Below are 20,632 nucleotides of genomic sequence, written 5' to 3' on the forward strand. Positions count from 1 at the left end.
CCTGGAAACATTTACGTTGTGTTCTGTGTTATTTGCAGTGCGTTTCTGTATATGGTTGTGTTGTGAACTTTTGGAGCACACATGTGTTGTAAAACTGCTGAGTATGTTTTCTTAATTTGCTGGTGTTTTTTTCTATTTGCATGTGTTTTCTGCAGTTGCAGCACACTGAGCTCTCTAGTTTAGCTCTCCGTAGTTTAGTTCTGCAACCGACCCTGTATCTTCAATGTCATGCATGTCTAACCACAAAATAGCCCTGAAACGTCACAACCCAACCACCTGTTTGTGCATTTTTTTCTCATGTTTTCAGACTGATTATCTCACACACACGCATACAAAACTGCATTTCCTCTTTACATGATACAGAAGGAAGTTATAAAGGAAGTGAATGAAAAGAATGAAACATCTAGATCAAAGATCACTGGACAGCCTGGGTACAAGTGGATTTCAAGTAAGTTAAATATGATCAGCTAATTTGTTAATTGCAATTAAGGTTCTACCATAAACATGTTGTTGGGTCAGTTTGAGGGAAAGGTTGGTAATTTCTCAATACACATTTACATTTATTCATTTAGCTGACGCTTTTATCCAAAGCGACTTACAATTGCTACACAAGTATATTGCATATTATTTTATTATCATGCATTAATTGTTAAGACAAAACATTTTGATGTCTCTATTTTACATAATTTACCTACTTCTCATTGTACTCAATAATGATGACGGAAACTTCTTAACGTTTTTAATACATTCATCATGTAACATTTGTAATTACCATGACACAACTTATAAATTGTGTGCAGAATGAATGTGTATAGTATGAATGTAATCGCAACATACTACATTTAACATTTTGGGTTATGTGGTTCAATAAACCCTGTAAAATAATACATCAAGAAAAGTAATTTAGCCTTGAGTAAACTAGAGTAGATTACAATGCTTATTTGTCCTTCCTTCAACGACATCTTGTCGCATTTTGAGTGATAGATTACTTTGTCTGATATGTACGTGATAATACGTTATGCTGCTAATGAAACATTTTGTTGAATGCGTCGGAATATACATAACAGTGTCAGTGTCAGCATCAACATTTTGTACCACAGATAATAACACCTTCAACTGGCCCCTGTGAACAGAACTGACCGTTGTTAAAGAGACTGTTTTTACCAGTCATTAAACTTGATAAATGTCACATTATGCAGCTCTCAGCACTGCAAGACAACAACATTAGGCTATCATATCATTATCATCATTATCATAGACTATTTAGTTTGTTTTCGTTCGCATCATTGTTCCTTAATTCAGTTTTCTCGCTCCTCATTTATGTGTTTGGTCTCAGCTGTTTTCTACTAATAATCCTCGTTTGTATATGCTATATAAATTGATCCCTCACATTCATTCTCTGTTCGGTCTACATTCACATTTAGTGTGTGTTGCTCTGCCTGTTTGCCTGCTTGATATTTATCAAACTTCATGTTGGAACTATTCTTCTACGTGTGCCTTCCTGCAACCGCCTGTGACAGAGCTATTTTGGACACATATACATATACTAGCCGATTTTTAACAATTAACAGACATATCACAAGTTATCCGCACGGTACTGACGGGCAGATAAGGCTCAGATTAGATCAATCATCCCAGACTGAAAAGTGAATATCCTCCTTGTGGTTTGTTACCCAGACAGAGGATGTGTGTTGTGAAAAAAAAAAAAAATTCTGTCACTTCTAACTTTCTCTTTGAGTAATAATTTTACATGAAAATATAGCCAAATTCACAGCACAGACATTTTCTTTGTCATATGAGTATGGTGATTTTGTCAGATGAAGTTATAGATCAGACTTTTAAACCAAAAAAATAGGTAAATGTGAACCGCTTTATTGTGAATTCAGATGTATTATAATAATACAATATGTATCCACAGAGAGTAGGAGAGAAGCAAACACATGCAAACGAGGCACAATGATGGAATGAATGTGCTAATCAACGTGTGATATCAACCAGAGATATTTAATGACTTTTTGAGCAGGCTTTAGCTATACTTTAGCTATACTTTCCAATGAAAGTGGTAGACAGCACTGTCTACAAACCATTTTAAGTCTTAAATGTCCCCTTAAAGTATGTGATTCTCTTTTTGTCCATTTTTTCAAAATAACTTGAAATCCTATTCCTAACCCACTTACAGCCACTGAGTTAGAATCACTGAAATGAAAATTAAGCAATTTAATCATATGTGGAACGGGCAGGACTCGAAAAACTCCAGCCAATCATTTCCAAGACCACCTGGAATCATTGGACAGTAATTTCGTCAATCAAACGGTCGTACCACACCCCCCTCCCCCCAGCGCGCGTGACCCCCTTCATGCGCATACTCAAAGCTCGTGACGCATGCGCATCTTGTCAGTAAAGCCGGTTCCATGATTAGTAGTAAATCGTCATTACAATCTCTCGCGCATCTGAGTTTTCACTCGTGCATGATTGCGCGTCCATGTTCTTCGAATGGGTGGAGTCAGAGTCAGCGTTGGAGGAAAGAAGGGACGACCATTTGAATTGTGTATTTTCCAAATCTCCCGGTCGTTTTCCAAATCACATACCCCACCTTTAAAGTCAAATGTGACCGTTCACGGAAACTAGGGACACAAGTCGGTTCTGGGGCATTTTGAGTTATTCATAGATTCTGAAAGTGTAGCTTCCGAGCTTTCCAACGATGTGTAACACATGGAAATCTGATAATATTTGGAGAAGTTGTGGCCATATGAAGGTAGGCACTCAAAAAAGCTAACAGGTTAGATAACGGCCTCTAAAGATTGTGCAGTTCTCACCTCTCTCTGCTGCTAGGAGTGACAATAGGCCTCATTTACATCTCATTTAGATCAGCCATACCCCCTGTAAAGCTCCCCCTGTGCTTCACAGCTTTTTTTTCTTTCCTGAGCTAGCTAATAGCAATAGGTAGGTATGGGAAGGTCTAAACATGGACTAAAAATGAGTAACATGTACGTGTTCTTAGAATGAACACAAAACGACAAACTTTGATATTTATGGAAACTCACCCCCAGGACCGTCGAATGCACTTCTGCCGCTCTAGGCGAAAAACAATTGTGCTGCCCCTCTATTTGCAACGTATACCAGCAACAACACACAAAGACCAATATGCCATATACATATAACGCAAAACCAGCAACAACACACAAAGACCAATATGCCAACGCAAAACTAGCAACAACACACAAAGACCAATAAGCCATAAGCCTACATATAACGAAAACAGTGCGCAACGCGCGTGTGCCCAAAATGTCAACAATATTAAAGTTTATGCAGGAGGCAAATGCCTGCCGGCATTTTTCTTTAAGCAGTTATGACAGGAATTTTCTAAATAATCACATTTCACCTCCTCAAAATACTGTTGCAAATCTTTTTACACCGCACATAAGCGTAAAACACACACAAATGAAATGTCTGCAAGCACATTATATCATCAGCAGGTTCAGCATCTTAAATAACGACTAAAGAGCAAATGAAGCATAACTTACGCTTCAGAAGCGCGCACGGCGGGCCTTCATCGCAGCAAAGGTCTTAAAGGTGCTCAAAGCAATGTAACGCGTTTTTTAGGCCAAAACATTTTTGTCACATACAACAAACATCTCCTCACTATCCGCTAGCTGCCTGTCCCCTGAACACACTGTAAAAAAACACGGTCTCTGCAGACACCACAGGCTCCACAAACGGCAAAAAACAAACAAACTGGGCTTACCCGCACCACGAAACATAACAAACTTTTTCCAGCCAATAACCGATAAGAAGGGTTTGGGGGTGGGGTTTGGGGGGTTAGTGCGCAGATGAGGAGGAGGGAGGGTCTAGCTAGCCTTCGTTTTGTTTGACAATACTTTAAACGTCAACAAGAAGTGATGTCACCCGACATCGCTTAGAGCACCTTTAACTGCATCCTCTATTTCGATTCTCTGTGCCAGTTCATGTTCTATGGAGATTGTTGCTAGTCCATTAAGTCTGTTCCCTGTTCACAGAATGTTCCCCATTCAAAGCAATCGGGACGTCACATATGAAACAGCCAGCCACCGCTGTCAGCGAGTTGCCGTATTCAAGCACCGAGGGCGCGCGTGCCGCGCCCATACCTCCGGTTCAGTTTCCTGAGCCCACGAAGTGCGGCGATCGTAACCCGGAGGCAATTCTGCCCCTAGCTTTACATGTAAAAGCATGGGAAGTGATCCAGGGATATCAGAATGCAAAGGGCCCATAGAACCGGTACTCCTCCTTCCATAGAACCTCCTTCTCTGAGTGAGTCAGGCTTTTACAGCCGGTTCTATGGCCCCTTTGCTCAACAGTTTCGCTATTTCAGCACGGCTTGTTGAAGAAGTACTTCAAAACATTTTCGGCGGTGTAACTGCCACGGTTCAGCTCATCTGCAACAATCTTTGCGGCGTCCATCTTCATTGAATTTTGATATCAGATAGAGCCGGCCAGAGCGCAGCATAATAAGTAGACACGCTGTTCACTTGGAGGGCAGGGGCAAAAGCTGGCTTATCCAGTGTGGAAATACACACAGACAATGACATGCCACGCCCCTACTGCATGCTAGAATCTCCGAAAACAAGCCGATTTCAACCTCAAAATGTAAGCTTTTAATATACCAATACTGCTGTCTCAAACATGGAGAGGCTTTTTCGTGATTTCAGCTAACAGATTCTGCCAAAAATTGAAATTCACAAATTTTGAAAAAAAAAAAAACGCTTCTTTCTCATTTTGCTCGAAAGTTGTGCTGCCGACTTGTGTCCAGGGGTGTCATGCCAGCCACAATTCTGGGGGGGCACAATCTGAGACGTTGCAATTGTTTTCTGACGGGTGATATGGATCATGTTAGGAGGGGTTAGGGGGTTTCTCCCTGTAGCAATGTTCAGGGAAGAAGGAGGCGGGAACCGGCGAACAATCCGGCTACCGAAAATAAACATAACTGCCAGCAGCCCCTCACGGACGACTGCTAGCTAAAATAAAATACAAAAACAAAGCACAACTAAAATACAGGCCTGTTCCTCTCTCGATCATCAATGTCGTCGCTCCTCCTTTATGCTTCCGCTCCTCCGTGAGAGATGCGAGACCGGTGTTCTTCACAGGTGCTGCTCATTAGCAATCGCACCACCGGCCTCGCACCGTTCTCTCACGTCCCTCGGCCGTCCTGTTCGTCACACTACCCCTGAAAATTTTTAAATTCTGGCTGCTAAACATACCATTTCAATGAAGTTTGGGAGGGACAGAAATACCTTAACGGAGCTAGCAGCAACCCTCCTCTATCTGAGGACTAAGTTAAAGTATCTATTTTGCAAGTTTATGTAAAAGACAGGTTGATGAAAGAACAGTAAGCTCAAATTCAAAAGCTTTTGAAGTCTACTTCATTAAAGCATGTTTACACACACACTTACTGTACATTTAGGCCTACTACACATGATTTTAAAAACATTACCATTGCAGTTTTTATGTTATGATTTTAAATTGGTATGTGACCTAAGAACGATCTTACATTAAAGGTACATAAAGGTGCTGAGGTATGACTTTGTGGTGCTCTGATATTAAGTTATTTTAATATCAATATGTGATGAAGGACTTTGAAAGAAGATTGACAGATTTCAGTGCTGAATAAGGTTAACACTACCCCGTTTATTTGAAAATGGTTAATATTTGACAGAAATGTAAAAAAGTAATCAAATCAAATGTAATATGTAACATTACTTTAGTAATCTCACTACCTTTTAATATCATCCTATAACTAATTCAATGCCGATTTGTTGCTTTGCCCACTTACCACTTCAAGACCATCTGTAAAACATTTCCAGCTCAACGTGCGAGACGAGCGAGTTGCTTGAACATACACAGCAAAGATTCTAGAGCGCTACGCGCGTAGATTTGATAAACACAGACAACATATTAGGAAAAAGGGGCGGGCTGATGCTGACCGATTTATTACACATCCAGAAGAATACATTTGAGTCGTTATAGGCTCTGGTAATTATGCAGCATAATAGGAATAAAGTTGTGGCAAAAAAATTTTCAGGGAGGAAAAATCTGAGGGGGCACGTGCCCCCTCACTTTGAATGGGCATGAAGCCATTGCTTGCGTCCCTAGTTTCCGTGATCGGTCACAAATAGTTTCAAGGCTGAACAAAGGACTTAGGTAATGTTTGCACAGGATGCATCTATCGCACTATTTTGAAAGGCAGCAGCTATTTGCAATTGATGCTATTTAAACTCAGTGTAAATAGCAACAAAAACTAACAAACAGAATTATGCTATGTACCGAATTTACACTGTAAAATTAATTATTTGGTGTAAATAGACACTGATTTATAAAATTGGTCAGGGGCAACGTGAAGACTGATGTCTTAAGCTGATATGTTTCATATTTCACAGTGGTGAGATTTTTATCAGGATAAAAGCGTGTGCCTCGAGTGCCTTGTGTTCTGTTATAGTGCTTAGCATAAGTGAACACACCCATGCTAAAGTTGACTTAAAATAGGAATAAAAAATCATCTTTTTGAAATTGATCTTGATTCCTTAATTTAAAAAAATGAGGAAAAATCCAACCTTTAAGGACACCAATTTTCTTTGTGAATGAATAATGTATCATAAATAATGTTCTTCCTTAAAATACAGGTTGCATAAGTCAGGACAACCCTATGTTAACCCTATGAGATTGGCATGGTGTTATTTCAGTTACCTAATAGCTGGTTTGATTTTCATTGAGAGATGATCTTTTGGAAAGTGCCCCATGCCAATCTCTAGGTATTAATTATTACTTAATTAAGGCATTAAGATCAATAACCAAAAGATGATTTTTTTTATTCCTCTTTTTAGTCAACTTTATCATGGGTGTGTTCACTTATGCTAAGCACTGTACACCTGATGCGCTTTATATTTAGCTATGTCTTTAAGTGCAAGAACATACTGGATCCTGTGTAAATACAGCTCTTTCTTCATTGAAGTGTTACTGCACAACTTCCAAGAATACTAAATAATAGGCTCATGTGTAATTTTTGAATTCTGTATTTTATGTGGATGACACTAGTGGATGACACTACACACTGCAGTTAAATTCGGTTGTCATTTCACCTTTAAGAACTGAATCCCATTCTGTACACACACTGTTCAGCAATTTTAGGGAGTGACAACTGCATTCTACAGCCGAATTAACTCCTGAAAAATGCAGGTATTGACAACCGCATTTAGGCTACAAAAAAAATGTGTGTGTGCAGTGTAAGAAATCACAGGGAAAGAGGTATGAAAATTGAGCTTTGAGAGAACCTTTACAGAATTGTCTCTAAATGTTATTTTTAGGTTTTATTTGTATAACATTAAACTAACATTCACAGAACACTGCAGTGTAGAACAGTATAGAACATTCCCTAATGTAATTTTTTAGTTTTTGCTATCTTTTTTACCATACACTTACTTTCCCATAATTATGCACAGGCAAGGGCGTAGATTTGGTTTGAACATTGGGGGGGTTGAAGTTTGGGTATGCCTCCTGATATTGTGATCATGGTATAAATAATGGGGGGGTTGTAATGCATAGATTTAAATATTGGGGGGGTTATATCCCCCCCATCCCCCCCACAAATTACGCCCCTGTGCACAGGTGTTTTCTGTGACAGCGTAATAAGAGATTACACAGTAACATTTTCATGGTTAAAGTCCTCATGAAATCAAAATGTAAGGTTTTTTTTGTTGTTGCTTTTTGTACAGTATGAATATGTTAGCCTTAAGGTTATTTATAAGCTAATACGCTCCGAGACAATAACAAAATTTAGAAGATATATCTTCCAGTCTCTCATTTCCACCAATATGGATGAATGATTTTGATGACATCCCTCTGCACTTCAGCTTCTAATCAGATTTCCTGTCCAATCAAATGCTCTCTAGAATCTGAAGCTCCGCCCCCTACATTATAAATAGACGCCCGAAGCTGCAGCTAAAATCGTCACTTGTTCACAAATTTACTATTTTCTACAAGGTGAATGGCACATAATGCACTAGGGGATATAGGGGATAGGGAACGATTCAGATGTTTAATGGTTTAGAATATTTTTTGTCTCACCAGAAAGCTGTATATTTAAAAATAAATCTTAATGCTTTATAGACATAATCTTACACTTGTGAAGATTTTGCATTCTATGAATGATGTGTTACAACATATTTCACTTTGAAAATGCACTGAACAAAATGAACAAATTAACAAATTCATCCATGCAATGAATGTAAATGTCTTTAAATTTGCTAAGCTGCTACATTTGGTGACTAATCTGTATCTCTTGTGCATCTAGATGGAGTCAGCAGTTTCACAAATTATCAGTACTGCAGTTCCACCAATCATCTTCACCACTGGCCTGAATTACACCACAGCAAACACGACTGGCACAGAAGAAAACACCTCCTGTGAATTTTCAAGGATCCGAGCTCATCCTGTTTTCATAGTTACATACTCACTAGTGTTTCTTGTCAGTCTGGTGCTGAATTGCATCACGATGCGTGTGTATTTCTGCACTCATCAGTGTGTTCAGTCCAGCGTCACGGTCTACATGAAGAACCTGGCCGCAGCTGACTTCCTCCTTTGTCTTTGCTTGCCTTTGCGCATTGCTAACTATGCCAGCAGTTCAGAGATAATGCGTAATATTTACTGCAGCTTTGGAGCAACAGCCTTCTATATAAACATGTATGCAAGCATTCTCTTCATGGATTTTATTGCTGCAAACAGGTATACAACACATACTAACACCTACTTGCGTTGACCTCCAAGTTTGGAATAATAAAGATTTTATAGTCTTTTTAAAAGAAATCTCTTGTTCTCACCAAGGCTGCATTCATTTGATTAAAAATACAGTAAAAACAGTAATATTGCGAAATTGTCACAATCTGTGGCCGTATGCAGCACACAACGAAAGTGCTAGAGAACAAAGACAGTCTTTAATAAAATAAACAAGGAACACTCAGGAGATTGCTGTCAGGGTTATGTTTGTTTTTGATCGGTTTCCCTGTTTTGTTTATGTCTGAGATTCACCTGGGGCCTGTACCATGATGGTAGTTGAACAAACTCAGGGTTACAGGATTAGTTTAGAGTTGACAAAACCAAACCAATCCAACCAGGCTTTGTTGGTACCTCTCTGTCAACTCATACTTTGATCCTGAGTTTAGGAGTTTAGTTGTGACATCAGTAGCGAACAGCCAATCACGTGTTGAGAAAGAGTGAAACTGAGATTAATTTCGCACGAGAGAAGCAGCAAAATATTAAATAAAAGTATTAAAATAGTAAGAATTTAAACAAATTTACACAGCAAGAAGAAAAAAACTGTCTATGAAAGACAACTAAAAGAAAAAGTCTCGCTACTGTATATCAGTGCAAGTAAAAGTTCTACCAAAAGGACTCGGGAGAGAAGATACTGTACAATTATGCATTTTATTAACAGCCCAGCAAGCAATATATGCAATAAAGTTCTTTGGCGTAGGCCCCGTCCATAACTCGCGATCCGAGGGTACGGATTCTGCATTTCCTGCCTGAAGAAGAAGGCAGGGGCGCAGCCGACCCCCTTGGGGTATTGGAAGGGGCCGACCTGGTGGTGGTGGGAAGGATGGAGTGAAGACAGTCTTGGTGGAGGTGGGGGAGGATGGAGTGAAGACAGTCTTGGTGGAGGTGGGGAGGATGGTGGTAAGTGAAGCGTCAGCATCTGCGAACTCAGACGAGTGTAAGTAAGGATCTTTTATACTTCACGTATTAGAACGCGATTGGATAGATGAGAAGGTAATAAATGTCGTAACAATTGAGTCTTCCTGGCAGAACTTACGCTACGCTTTCATTTCTACCAAAAAGACTCGGGAGAGAAGATACTGTACAATTATGCATTTTATTAACAGCCCAGCAAGCAATATATGCAATAAAGTTCTTTGGCGTAGGCCCCCTCCATAACTCGCGATCCGAGGATACGGATTCTGCATTTCCTGCCTGAAGATGAAGGCAGGGGCGCAGCCGACCCCCAAGAATGGGTGGAAGAATAATTCCACTGGACGTAGCCCACCCCCAAAGAACGTAAAAGAAAAGTATACCCACCAGCCGTAAATTATGTAGTTCTTAAAATAAAGAAAGAAAAAGAGTTAGCGAACAGCTGGGTAGACATGGATGTAACAATTTCCGTAGACAGTAGGATATTATAGAGTTCCGTCGATATTGTCGTGGGAACAGTAACTCTATAATCTATAAAGTGGAGCATGCTTTACTTTATATGCTAGATACTTTTCTGCTGCTGTAATTACGTAATACGTTACGCATCGCTTATTTTTTATTTATTTATTATTTTTAAACGCTGCGTCGCGCTAAGAAGAGGCCGCGATGAGCCACGCAGAGACAAAGCCACGCAGAGAAGAGGCCACGCTGAGCCACAGAGAGACAAGGCCACGCTGAGCCACAGAGAGACAAGGCCACGCTGAGCCACAGAGAGACAAGGCCGCGCTGAGCCACAGAGACAAGGCCACGCTGAGCCACAGAGACAAGGCCACGCTGAGCCACAGAGACAAGGCCACGCTGAGCCACACATAGACAAGGCCACGCTGAGCCACAGAGACAAGGCCACGCTGAGCCACATAGACAAGACCACGCTGAGCCACAGAGACGAGGCCACGCTGAGCCACAGAGACGAGGCCACGCAGAGCCACATAGACAAGGCTACGATGAGCCACACGAAAACGAGGCCACGCTGAGCCACAGAGACAAGGCTACGATGAGCCACACAAAGACGAGGCCACGCTGAGCCACAGAGACGAGGCCACACTGAGCCACATATACAAGACCACGATGAGCCACACAGAGACGAGGCAACGCTGAGCCACATAGACAAGGCCACGCTGAACCAGGCAGAGACAAGGTCATGCTAAGCCACGCTTAGACGAGTTCGCTGAGCCGCTAGGCCGCTAGTGCTGCGCATGAACGAAACGCGCATAGAAACCACTAGGCTGTGCGAAGCCGGGCCCCTGAGGACCGTATTGCCAGCGATGGCGCAAGGGCTAATTATTCAACTGAGACTATCGCCAGATAGATAAAGCATGACTACACCACCAGTAATTGCATAGGAATTTACCTGAATCGTTACTGCAGAGCTTGCTGAGCTTCGAGAATGATCTTTAGATCGGGTCTTATGTAAGACTCGAATGCAGAGGAAGACCATCTGCCCAGGATCTTGATAGCAGCTGTAGAAACACCACGTTCAGCTGCTGTAGTGGCTGCACCAATCCTAAATGAGTGGCCGGTATACTGGGAAGGGGAAAGACTGCACTTTTTGAGGACAGAAACTAAATGAGACCTGAACCAAGCTTTGGAAAGAGGAGCTCCATTAGGTAGAGAAAATAGGGGGGAGTGATCTGAAGATTTAGGGCGGATTTTAAGAAATCTATGCATAGATGAGAAGGGACAAAAATTATTACTAATTTTAGAAATAGTAATTGAGATGCCAGAACCTAAAGAGTCATTTTTGGAGTATTTGAGAAAGAGTGTAAAGAAATTAGGTGAGATGTGTAAGTCAGAGAAAGAAAGACCACGGACGGGATCAAAATGATTAGACGCTGAAGCGAATTCCCCTGGGCGCATGAACCCATAGAAAGCAGTTAGAAATACTGCTTCTAGCAAGATTTTAGAGTATGCAGAAATGCTTATGGGAGAGGAGGCCTACCATACCTTTTAATAACCAGTTAAGTTGTAGCTATGCACAACACAGAAGCGAAGGGCCTAAACACAACTCTCTGAATTAAAGAGAGAGGCCTCTTCCCTATGCAAAGACCAGATCTATCTGCATGGAACTCTGGAGGATGGAGGCCTCAGCATGATAATTGGTCAGAATAATGACCCTAAACTAAAGGGGAGTACTGGAGTCTGCATTTGAGGTGGCCTTGCCATATGAGGGAGGCTAACACTGGAAGCCTGTCAACTTAACACACCTGCATAACGACCCAGGAGAATCAGGGGAGTACTAGGCTTACTCTGAGGCTATCCGTGAAACGGAGCTCTCTATAGGCAAGGCAAGGCAAGGCAAGGCAAGTTTATTTATATAGCACATTTCATACACAATGGTAATTCAAAGTGCTTTACATAGAAGAAATTAAAATAATCAAAAGAAATCAGAATAATTAAAACAGTTTAGAATAAAAGATAAAATACAGAAATCAGAATAATTAAAACATAAAATAAAATACAGTGCAAACAGTCGGACGAACAGTGGCACAGTGCTCATTCAGTAAATGCACAGCTAAACAGATGTGTTTTGAGTCTGGATTTGAATGTGACTACTGTAGGAGCACATCTGATCTCTTCTGGAAGCTGGTTCCAGCTGCGGCTGGCATAGTAGCTAAAAGCAGACTCGCCATGCTTAGAGTGAACCCTTGGTATTTCTAGCCGATGTGATCCTAATGATCTGAGTGATCTGTTGGGTTTATATTCACTGAGCATATCTGCAATGTATTGAGGTCCTAGGCCATTGAATGATTTATATACCAGTAATAATACTTTAAAATCAATCCTAAATGTAACTGGCAGCCAGTGTAAAGACCTGAGGACTGGTGTGATGTGTTCATATTTTCTGGTTCTGCTCAGAATCCTAGCAGCAGCGTTCTGTATGAGCTGCAACTGTCTTATGGTCTTTTTGGGAAGGCCAGTGAGGAGTCCATTACAATAATCCACCCTACTGGTGATGAAAGCATGCACAAGTTTTTCTAAGTCTTGACTTGAAACAAAGCATCTAATTCTTGCAATATTTTTCAGGTGATAATATGCTGATTTAGTTATTGCTTTGACATGACTACTGAAACTAAGGTCTGACTCCAGAGACACACCCAGATTCCTGACTTGATTTTTAGTTGTTTGACCCCTAGACTGAAGGTATGCGTTCACCTTGAGAACTTCATCTTTGTTTCCAAACGCAATGACTTCAGTTTTGTCTTTGTTTAACTGAAGAAAGTTTTGGCACATCCAATTGTTTACTTCATCAATGCATTGGCAAAGGGAGTCAATGGGGCTGTAATCGTTAGGCGATAGGGATAAGTAGAGCTGTGTGTCGTCTGCATAGCTATGGTAAGCGATTTGGTTCTTTCTCATTATTTGGCTCATTGGGAGCATGTACAGGTTGAATAGGAGTGGCGCAAGAATTGAGCCTTGAGGGACTCCGCATGTCATGGATGTCCACTCAGACTTATGGTCTCCTATACTCACATAATAACCTCTGCCTCCTAAGTATGACCTGAACCATTTTAGGACTATCCCAGAAACCCCGACCCAGTTTTCCAGCCTGTCAAGAAGTATTTTGTGATCGACAGTGTCAAATGCAGCACTGAGGTCGAGTAGTACCAGCACTGATAATTTGCCTGTATCAGTATTTAAGCGAATATCATTTATTATCTTTATGAGCGCGGTCTCTGTACTGTGGTGCGGTCGGAAACCAGATTGAAAATGGTCAAAGTATCCATTCGAGCTTAAGAATTTGTTCAGCTGATTGAAGACAACTTTTTCAATGATCTTGCCTATGAAAGGAAGATTTGAGATCGGTCTATAGTTGTTTAATATGGTCTTATCCAGATTGCTCTTTTTCAGGAGGGGCTTGACAACAGCAGTTTTCAGGGAGGTCGGAAAACTCCCAGAGAGAAGTGAGGCATTTACCACTTCTAGGAGATCTGCTTCTAAGCTGTGTAACACATTTTTGAAAAAAGATGTGGGAAGTGCATCAAGGGCGCAGGTTGATGTTTTTAGTTGCTGTACGGTTTCTTCCAAAATTTTGCCATCAATTTCTTCGAAATCAGACATAGTGGCTACTTTCTCGTCCTGTTGTCTGATCTGCCTGACACCAGCGCAACTCAAGGATGTGCTGATCACCTTTCTGATATTATTGATTTTCTCAGAGAAGAAAGAAGCAAACTCACTGCACTTTCTCACTGAGAGCATTTCACTGGGAATCTGGCTTGGGGGGTTTGTCAGTCTCTCTACAGTAGCAAAAAGAGTGCGCGTGTTGTTTATATTGCTGTTTATAATATTCGAGAAAAAAGTCTGTCTAGCTTTGCTTAGTTCCTTATTAAAAGCATGGATGCTGTCTTTGTAGATGTTATAATGGACTACAAGTTTTGTCTTCCGCCACATGCGCTCTGCTTTTCTGCATTGTCTTTTCATATTTTGCACTGCTGTTGAGTTTCTCCAAGGTGCTTTTTGTCTGCCACTCTTCTTCCTGACTTTCACAGGAGCAATATCATCAATTACACTCTTAACTTTTGAGTTAAAAGAATCAAGGAGAAAATCAACAGAGTCAGCAGATATGCTTGGTGTTAAAGATATAGCCTTCATAAATAGTACACTAGTGTTCTCATTTAAGCATCTCTTCTTGACAGACACAGATCTAGCTTCAATGGCAGGAGAGATCAATATATCAAAGAAAATACAAAAATGATCAGACAGTGCTACATCCTTAATAACAATTGATGAAATGTTTAGACCCTTACTGATAAGTAAATCTAGAGTGTGTCCACGATTATGTGTGGCTCCATGTACATGCTGAGTCAGATCAAAAGTTTTTAAAACAGTTTTGATTTCTTTTGCCATATTGTTTTCTGCATTATCTATGTGAATGTTAAAATCTCCAGCAATGGCAAAGCAGTCAAACTCTGAGGAAATAGAACTTAACAGTTCTGTTAAGTTCTCAGCAAAAGCTGGAGAGTATTTTGGAGGCCTGTAAACAATGATAAGTAAAATGCGTGGAGCACCTTTTAACACAATACCCAGATATTCGAAAGACGGGTAATTCCCAAATGATATTTGCTTACATTGATAGACATCTTTATAAAGAGCAGCTAAACCTCCGCCTCTTCTGACAGCTCTGCAGACACTCATAAAAGTAAAGTTAGGAGGGGCTGTTTCATTGAGGACTGTTGCACTGCAACTTTCTTCTAGCCAAGTTTCATTTAGCAACATAAAATCCAGGTTGTATGTGGTTATTAAGTCATTGACTAAAAGTGATTTATTTTTAAGTGAGCGGATGTTTAAAAGTGCTAACTTAACAGTCTTACTTTTTGTCCCCACAGCAATCTTGGTATGTCGTGTAATAGGCACCAGATTAGATGGGTTTGCTGTACGGCTTTTGAAGGCCTTAGACTTTCTATCATGTAATTGAACAGCAATAGAAAAAGATACAGGCACACTGGGTTCCCGCTTGTTCTGTAAACATTTGAGAAAGTTATTGTTATCATAGCGGGGACCCGACACATATCACTGAGAGCTGGTATCAGTTGTTTTTGGTTCACCTCGAGCCGCTGGAGGAGGAAATACTCTATAGAAATACTCTGCTAACTAGGGGAGTACTATCTACGTTTCTTGGAAAAACAACTTCATGGAGGATCTAGTTGGGCCTTACCACATGACGCCATACTAAAGGAGGTGATCTAACCACCATCTCAAATTTAGAGATGTATAGCACCTCCACAGGGCTATGGGGAGCGGAGGCCTCAGCAGGGAGAATCTAAAGAAGAGGAGGCCTGCCATACTCACACCCAATTGGCCTTAAACTAGGTTTCTATTTGTGAGAAAAACATTTATGTTAGATAAATCCTGATCAGAGCCCGAGAGGCGAAGGGCCAAAAAAAAAAACTCTCTGCTATTTAAGACCCCTTATCTACCTCTACCTGCAGCAGGACCGGGCTGCCTGCATGGGGCTCTAAGGCCGGAAGCCTTAGCATGATGACTCTCGCATGAGAGGAGGGCTGCAAAAATCAGTAAGGGATTATTAACTTATAGACACTCTGTCAAGCTCTAGAGAGTGGAGGCCTCAGCAGATAACTCTCTGGAGTGAGAGGAAGCCTAACCACGCCTCTAATCCCACAGGAAGGCTTTCCTGCTACCTGTGCTTATAACTACTCCAATATTAACCAATTTCAGATCTGGGCTACTAGAGACTCAGTGAACAAAGTAGCGACAGAGTCCCTGTAGCAATTTCACCACACCATAGGGAAACATATCCTTTCCAGGAGGGGAATGGAGACCGAATAACCCTGTCTATAAAACATATTAATTATATACATATATACCTTTTTTTTGGGAACAGTCTGGCTATGTTCGTTTTAACTGGAGGAGGCACCTAGAGCCAACTACTCTGTCAACGGTGCTCTGAGGCTACAGGGGTTGTTTCTCACTATGATCGATTGGTTTTAGGTTGCTTTTTTCACACAAAAAAGGCCTGAGCCAGACCTTCAGAATGGATTATCATCATCGGTCCAGCTCGTTGGGCCTGATGTTATAGGCAAAGGGAAAAAGAGAAAGAGGAGGGTGTGCACAGGCAAGCAGGCGATTACCTGCCTCTGCTTGTGCCAGGACGCTCACATCTGGCCTGAGCTACTTCCCTGACAACCTGCATTTTCCTCCTGGACTCGTGCCTCCTGGAGTCCCACTGGCCCCGTCTGCGATCCTCAGAACGAGACGGGCCAGGACCCCCAGGCTATCTGGGTGTGGCTCTGGACCGGCCCGGTATGCAAGACTTACATGCTGCTGAGCACGCCTTCGCCTCCCTGAACTTTTAAACCACCACCTCAATGGAGGTCAAATGGAAGGAATGGAAGGCTCACTGGGGCTGGTGGGGTGTGGCCAGAGAGAAAGCGCTCGTCAAGCCTTCCACGAGCGGCTTCCCATCTGACGCCAGAGAAAGCCGAGATAACATGGCAACTCAAGCCTTGCGGTGGAGCGCTCCATCACCTCCACCAGCTCCGCATACGCGGGGTAGGGGGGCTGGGCAGGTTCAGCATCAGAGAGCACAATACCCCCCCCCCCCCCCCCCCCCCAGCAGCTCATTCTCGTCACCCACCAACGATTGTGAGAGATTCACTCTCAAACTCGTCGGGCGAGTTCCCTCTGAGACCCCCACGATCACGGCCTCTGCGCGAGCAGGACCAAAACCGTGAGGCAAAGATGACTGTCCCTCTTCCCTCAAGAAGAGAGACAAACGAGAATGGAGCGTTCTCATTGAGAAACTCGTGCTCTTCACCCAGACAAAGCACACATAGGTTGTGAGTGTCACAGGGTGTGAGAAACCTCTCACACGGGTCGGCACACTTTCTAAAGCGTTTGTATCCAGCCATCATTTCGTAACTCACAGTGTCAGTGAAGCAGTCCCTGAAGACGAAAAGAGCATGACATGTTCTCTTGGCACCCCTTTTATACTTCCTGGTAGGGGTAGAGAATGACGTCTCAAAAGGGAACAACATTAACAGACAAATTAACTGCAATTAAAAAAGTAACTGTTTTCTTTGTTTAATGTATTTTTAAAAATTAGCTGGTGCTCAGTTATTATCAATAATTACTGGTACCCATTTATTAATAATGGTTCTCATTATTATCAGTATTGAAAACCTAATATTTCTGTCTAGACATTTCAAAAGAACAGTATTTGTTATGTTCAATTTGATGTGCCTTGGATGAATATTATTATTACTTGGCCCAATTTTTAAAGGTAAACACAACTATTTCCAACACTGATAATAATAATGAATATTGCATCCAGCAAATCCGCATATTATATTAATTTTTTGTGACACTGAAGACTTGAGTAATGATGGTGAAAATCCAGCTTTGATCAAAATATATTCAAATAGAAAAAAGTTAATTTCAATTGAAATAATATTTCACAATATCACTCTTTTTAATGTATTTTAAATGTGCCTTGTAGAGTATAAGTAACTTCTTTCAAAACCGTTAAAAAAATCTTAATTATTCCAAACTTTAGTTTACTTTACAAGAAATGTGAGAGCAATTTTTTCCCCAAGCCATGATACTACAGCTTTCTTCACAAATAAACATATATAATTCCAAGCATGAACACATATTAGATTGTTTTAAAAACAAAAAACGCTTTTTTACCTCAGGTACCTGAAGATTGTCCGGCCACTGGAGACTCATTCTCTGCAGACGGTTCGAACCGCCCGCCACATTTCTGCAGCTACTTGGCTCTCGCTGTTAGCAATGTCTTCCATCTACTTGATCCTCTTTCTCCTGACCTCCTGGGGTCGCATTCATAAGCCTGAGAAAATCGGCTGTGAGGCTTATCACAGTCCTCCGCTCAGTTTGGTCTACAAAATCACTCACAGTGTGTCTATGGTGCTCTTCATTTTTGTGCTGGTGTCTCTGATTGCTCTTTACTGGGGGACTCTGCAAAAGGTCAGAAAAGCTCAGTTGTCCACACAGACCACGTCCAGCAGCCATAAGTTCAGGAAGTCTAAACGCAACATGCTGGTTCTTGTGCTTGTTTTTTGTGTGTGCTTTGTGCCCTATCATTTGGTGCGACTGCCTTATGCATTTATCAAACCTCAGACGAAACTCTGCACAGCCCATGCGTTCTACGTCCTGAAGGAGCTGACCATCCTACTATCAGTGCTAAATGCTTGCTTGGATCCACTTATATACTTCATCTTCTGCAAGGCCTTCAGAGCCCAGCTCAGCCTCAAGAAGAAAACAGATTCGAAGAGAGACAGTGACGATAGAGGACAGCAAAGACGAATGAGCAACATGTTGACCTACATTGAGACAAAGATATCCACACTCAGACGTGAAAGTGTGAATTTTAACACAATAAATTGTCAGGAAGGATGACAGTTTACTTGGTAAACCACAAACTAAATGATTGCAATGTAGATGAAGGATCATTAGATTGCACACAATGTAGCAGCAGTTATCTTAAAACCATGCACATAGGTTTTGTCCTTTTATCTTACACAACATTTAATTTTCAGTTTCACTGTCCCTAGATTACAGCTTCAAAATTATCTAATAGTGAATTTGTTGCCAGAAATTAACGTTGAAAATTCATCACAAACTGATTCTGTCAAGGATGCATTCAATTGATCAAAAGTGACACTAAAGATATTTATTGTATAATATTACAAAAAACGATTTCTACTTCAAATGCTCTTTGTTTTGAGCTTTCAGTTCATCACGGAATCAAATGTGTCATAGTTTCACCCAAACCGTTTTCAGCACTGATAATAATCAGAAATGTGTCCTTATCAGCAAATCAGCATATTAGAATGATTTCTGAGGGATCATGTGACACTGAAGCCTGGAGTAATGATGCTGAAAATTCGGCTTTGCATTAAATTACAGTTTAAAATATATTCAAAAAGAAAAAAGTTATTTAAAACTGTAAATATCACAAAATATTTGTGTTTTACTGTATTTTGTTCAAATAAATGCAACCTTGATGTGAAAAAAACATTCTTACCAAACCCTTTGAATAATAGTGTATTTAATATTGTTATTTGAGATGATATGATCTGTGGACATGTGGCTTGCTTGCTATGGAAAATACAGCATTTAAAATTAATATTTGAATAATAATAAACTATTAAGGCTGTACTTTTATCTAAAAGGTCATTGTTTTATTGTTTTATTGTTTTATTGTTACTTGTTGTTTACTTTAATTCCTTATTGCATTTTTATTTCAAAAAGGTGGATTTGTTTTGTAAATAATGAAGCATTACAGGTGTCAAACTGGTTGATTATGGTGGGAAAACACTTTGGAATTACTTTTCTGTTTGTTTTTTAAATGTATTGCCATTTAAATGGAAGTACTGTATCTTGAGAACATGAAGTGAACCAATTTGAAACAGTTTCTTTAACGGTAGAATCACATTTGATAATATGTCTGGTTGAAGGCCAAATGATTTGCCAATAATGTAAAAAAAATGGATTATGGATTCCCTGTTTGGTGGATATTAATTGTTATTTTTTTTTAATGATTTATACTACTGGGCTATGGACATAACGTGTGCCAGTGTACATATTACCTGTCACTGTAAGACATAAGGGGGTTTGCACCAACACTGCACATTTTGCACATTTCCTTTGTTTGACACCCATTTCAGGTCTTGGGCTGTGTTGGAAATTGCCCCCTATAGCCTACCCTCATTCACTATTCCCTACATTACTCCACTTATATAGTGCACTTGAAGGAGTGAATGAAAGCGAGTGAGTGAATTCTGACACTGAGTGTGCCGGAAGGGCTGTCGTTTTTGCATAGTTTACTGTTAAACAATCATTTGAAACTTAGCAAACTGTCAGCTCCAGTAGTAAGATGATTTTTTGTTAACTCTGTCATGGAAACTAGCATGTATAAACCTTAATTCAGACAGGACCACTATGGCGAGTTACTTGAGTTTATTAAACACAATTTATCTTTGGCGGTATGGTTCCTTATGGGGGTTCTTGCTCCATGATTAATGGCATACATAACCCCCCATTGAACCATCATCTTGAGTGATATACAGATGATTAAGACACTTTAGTAATGTCTTTAAAGAAAAACCGTGTTAACGTGTAGTCGTGGCAGTAAATCCCGGGACATTTTTACTGTAGCTTGGCTATGATGATGAGTGTCTCTCAACAATGATGTCCATGACAGCTAGGACTTGAAAGCCTTGGTAATCTGAAACAAAAGAAGATGACAGCCAGAAGGTGCACAGTAATATGCTTGATACTTATAGTGGTGAGGGAGGGTTGCGAGCAGTTTGAACATGCTTACCAAGCAGTAATGACACTTATATAAATGCTTGCGGTCTAATAGGAGAATGGTAGTGGTTGG

At 40.8% G+C, this 20,632-nt stretch overlaps 1 protein-coding gene across 1 annotated transcript; it reads left to right on the plus strand.

Annotated features, from left to right (window-relative positions):
- The first annotated feature begins 340 nt into the window (after nt 1-340).
- Nucleotides 341-19,420, plus strand: LOC143715886 (P2Y purinoceptor 14-like). The gene is made up of 3 exons (XM_077207740.1): nt 341-448; nt 8,321-8,751; nt 17,922-19,420. Exons 1-3 carry the CDS (start codon nt 386-388, stop codon nt 18,643-18,645), a joined length of 1,218 nt encoding a protein of 405 aa, XP_077063855.1. The 5' UTR covers nt 341-385; the 3' UTR covers nt 18,646-19,420.
- Nucleotides 19,421-20,632: the final 1,212 nt, after the last annotated feature.

Source organism: Siphateles boraxobius, unplaced genomic scaffold, assembly GCF_051911475.1.
Source record: "Siphateles boraxobius isolate OS27281-9 unplaced genomic scaffold, OSU_SipBor_1 6, whole genome shotgun sequence".
In the NCBI taxonomy this organism is placed as follows: domain Eukaryota; kingdom Metazoa; phylum Chordata; class Actinopteri; order Cypriniformes; family Leuciscidae; genus Siphateles; species Siphateles boraxobius.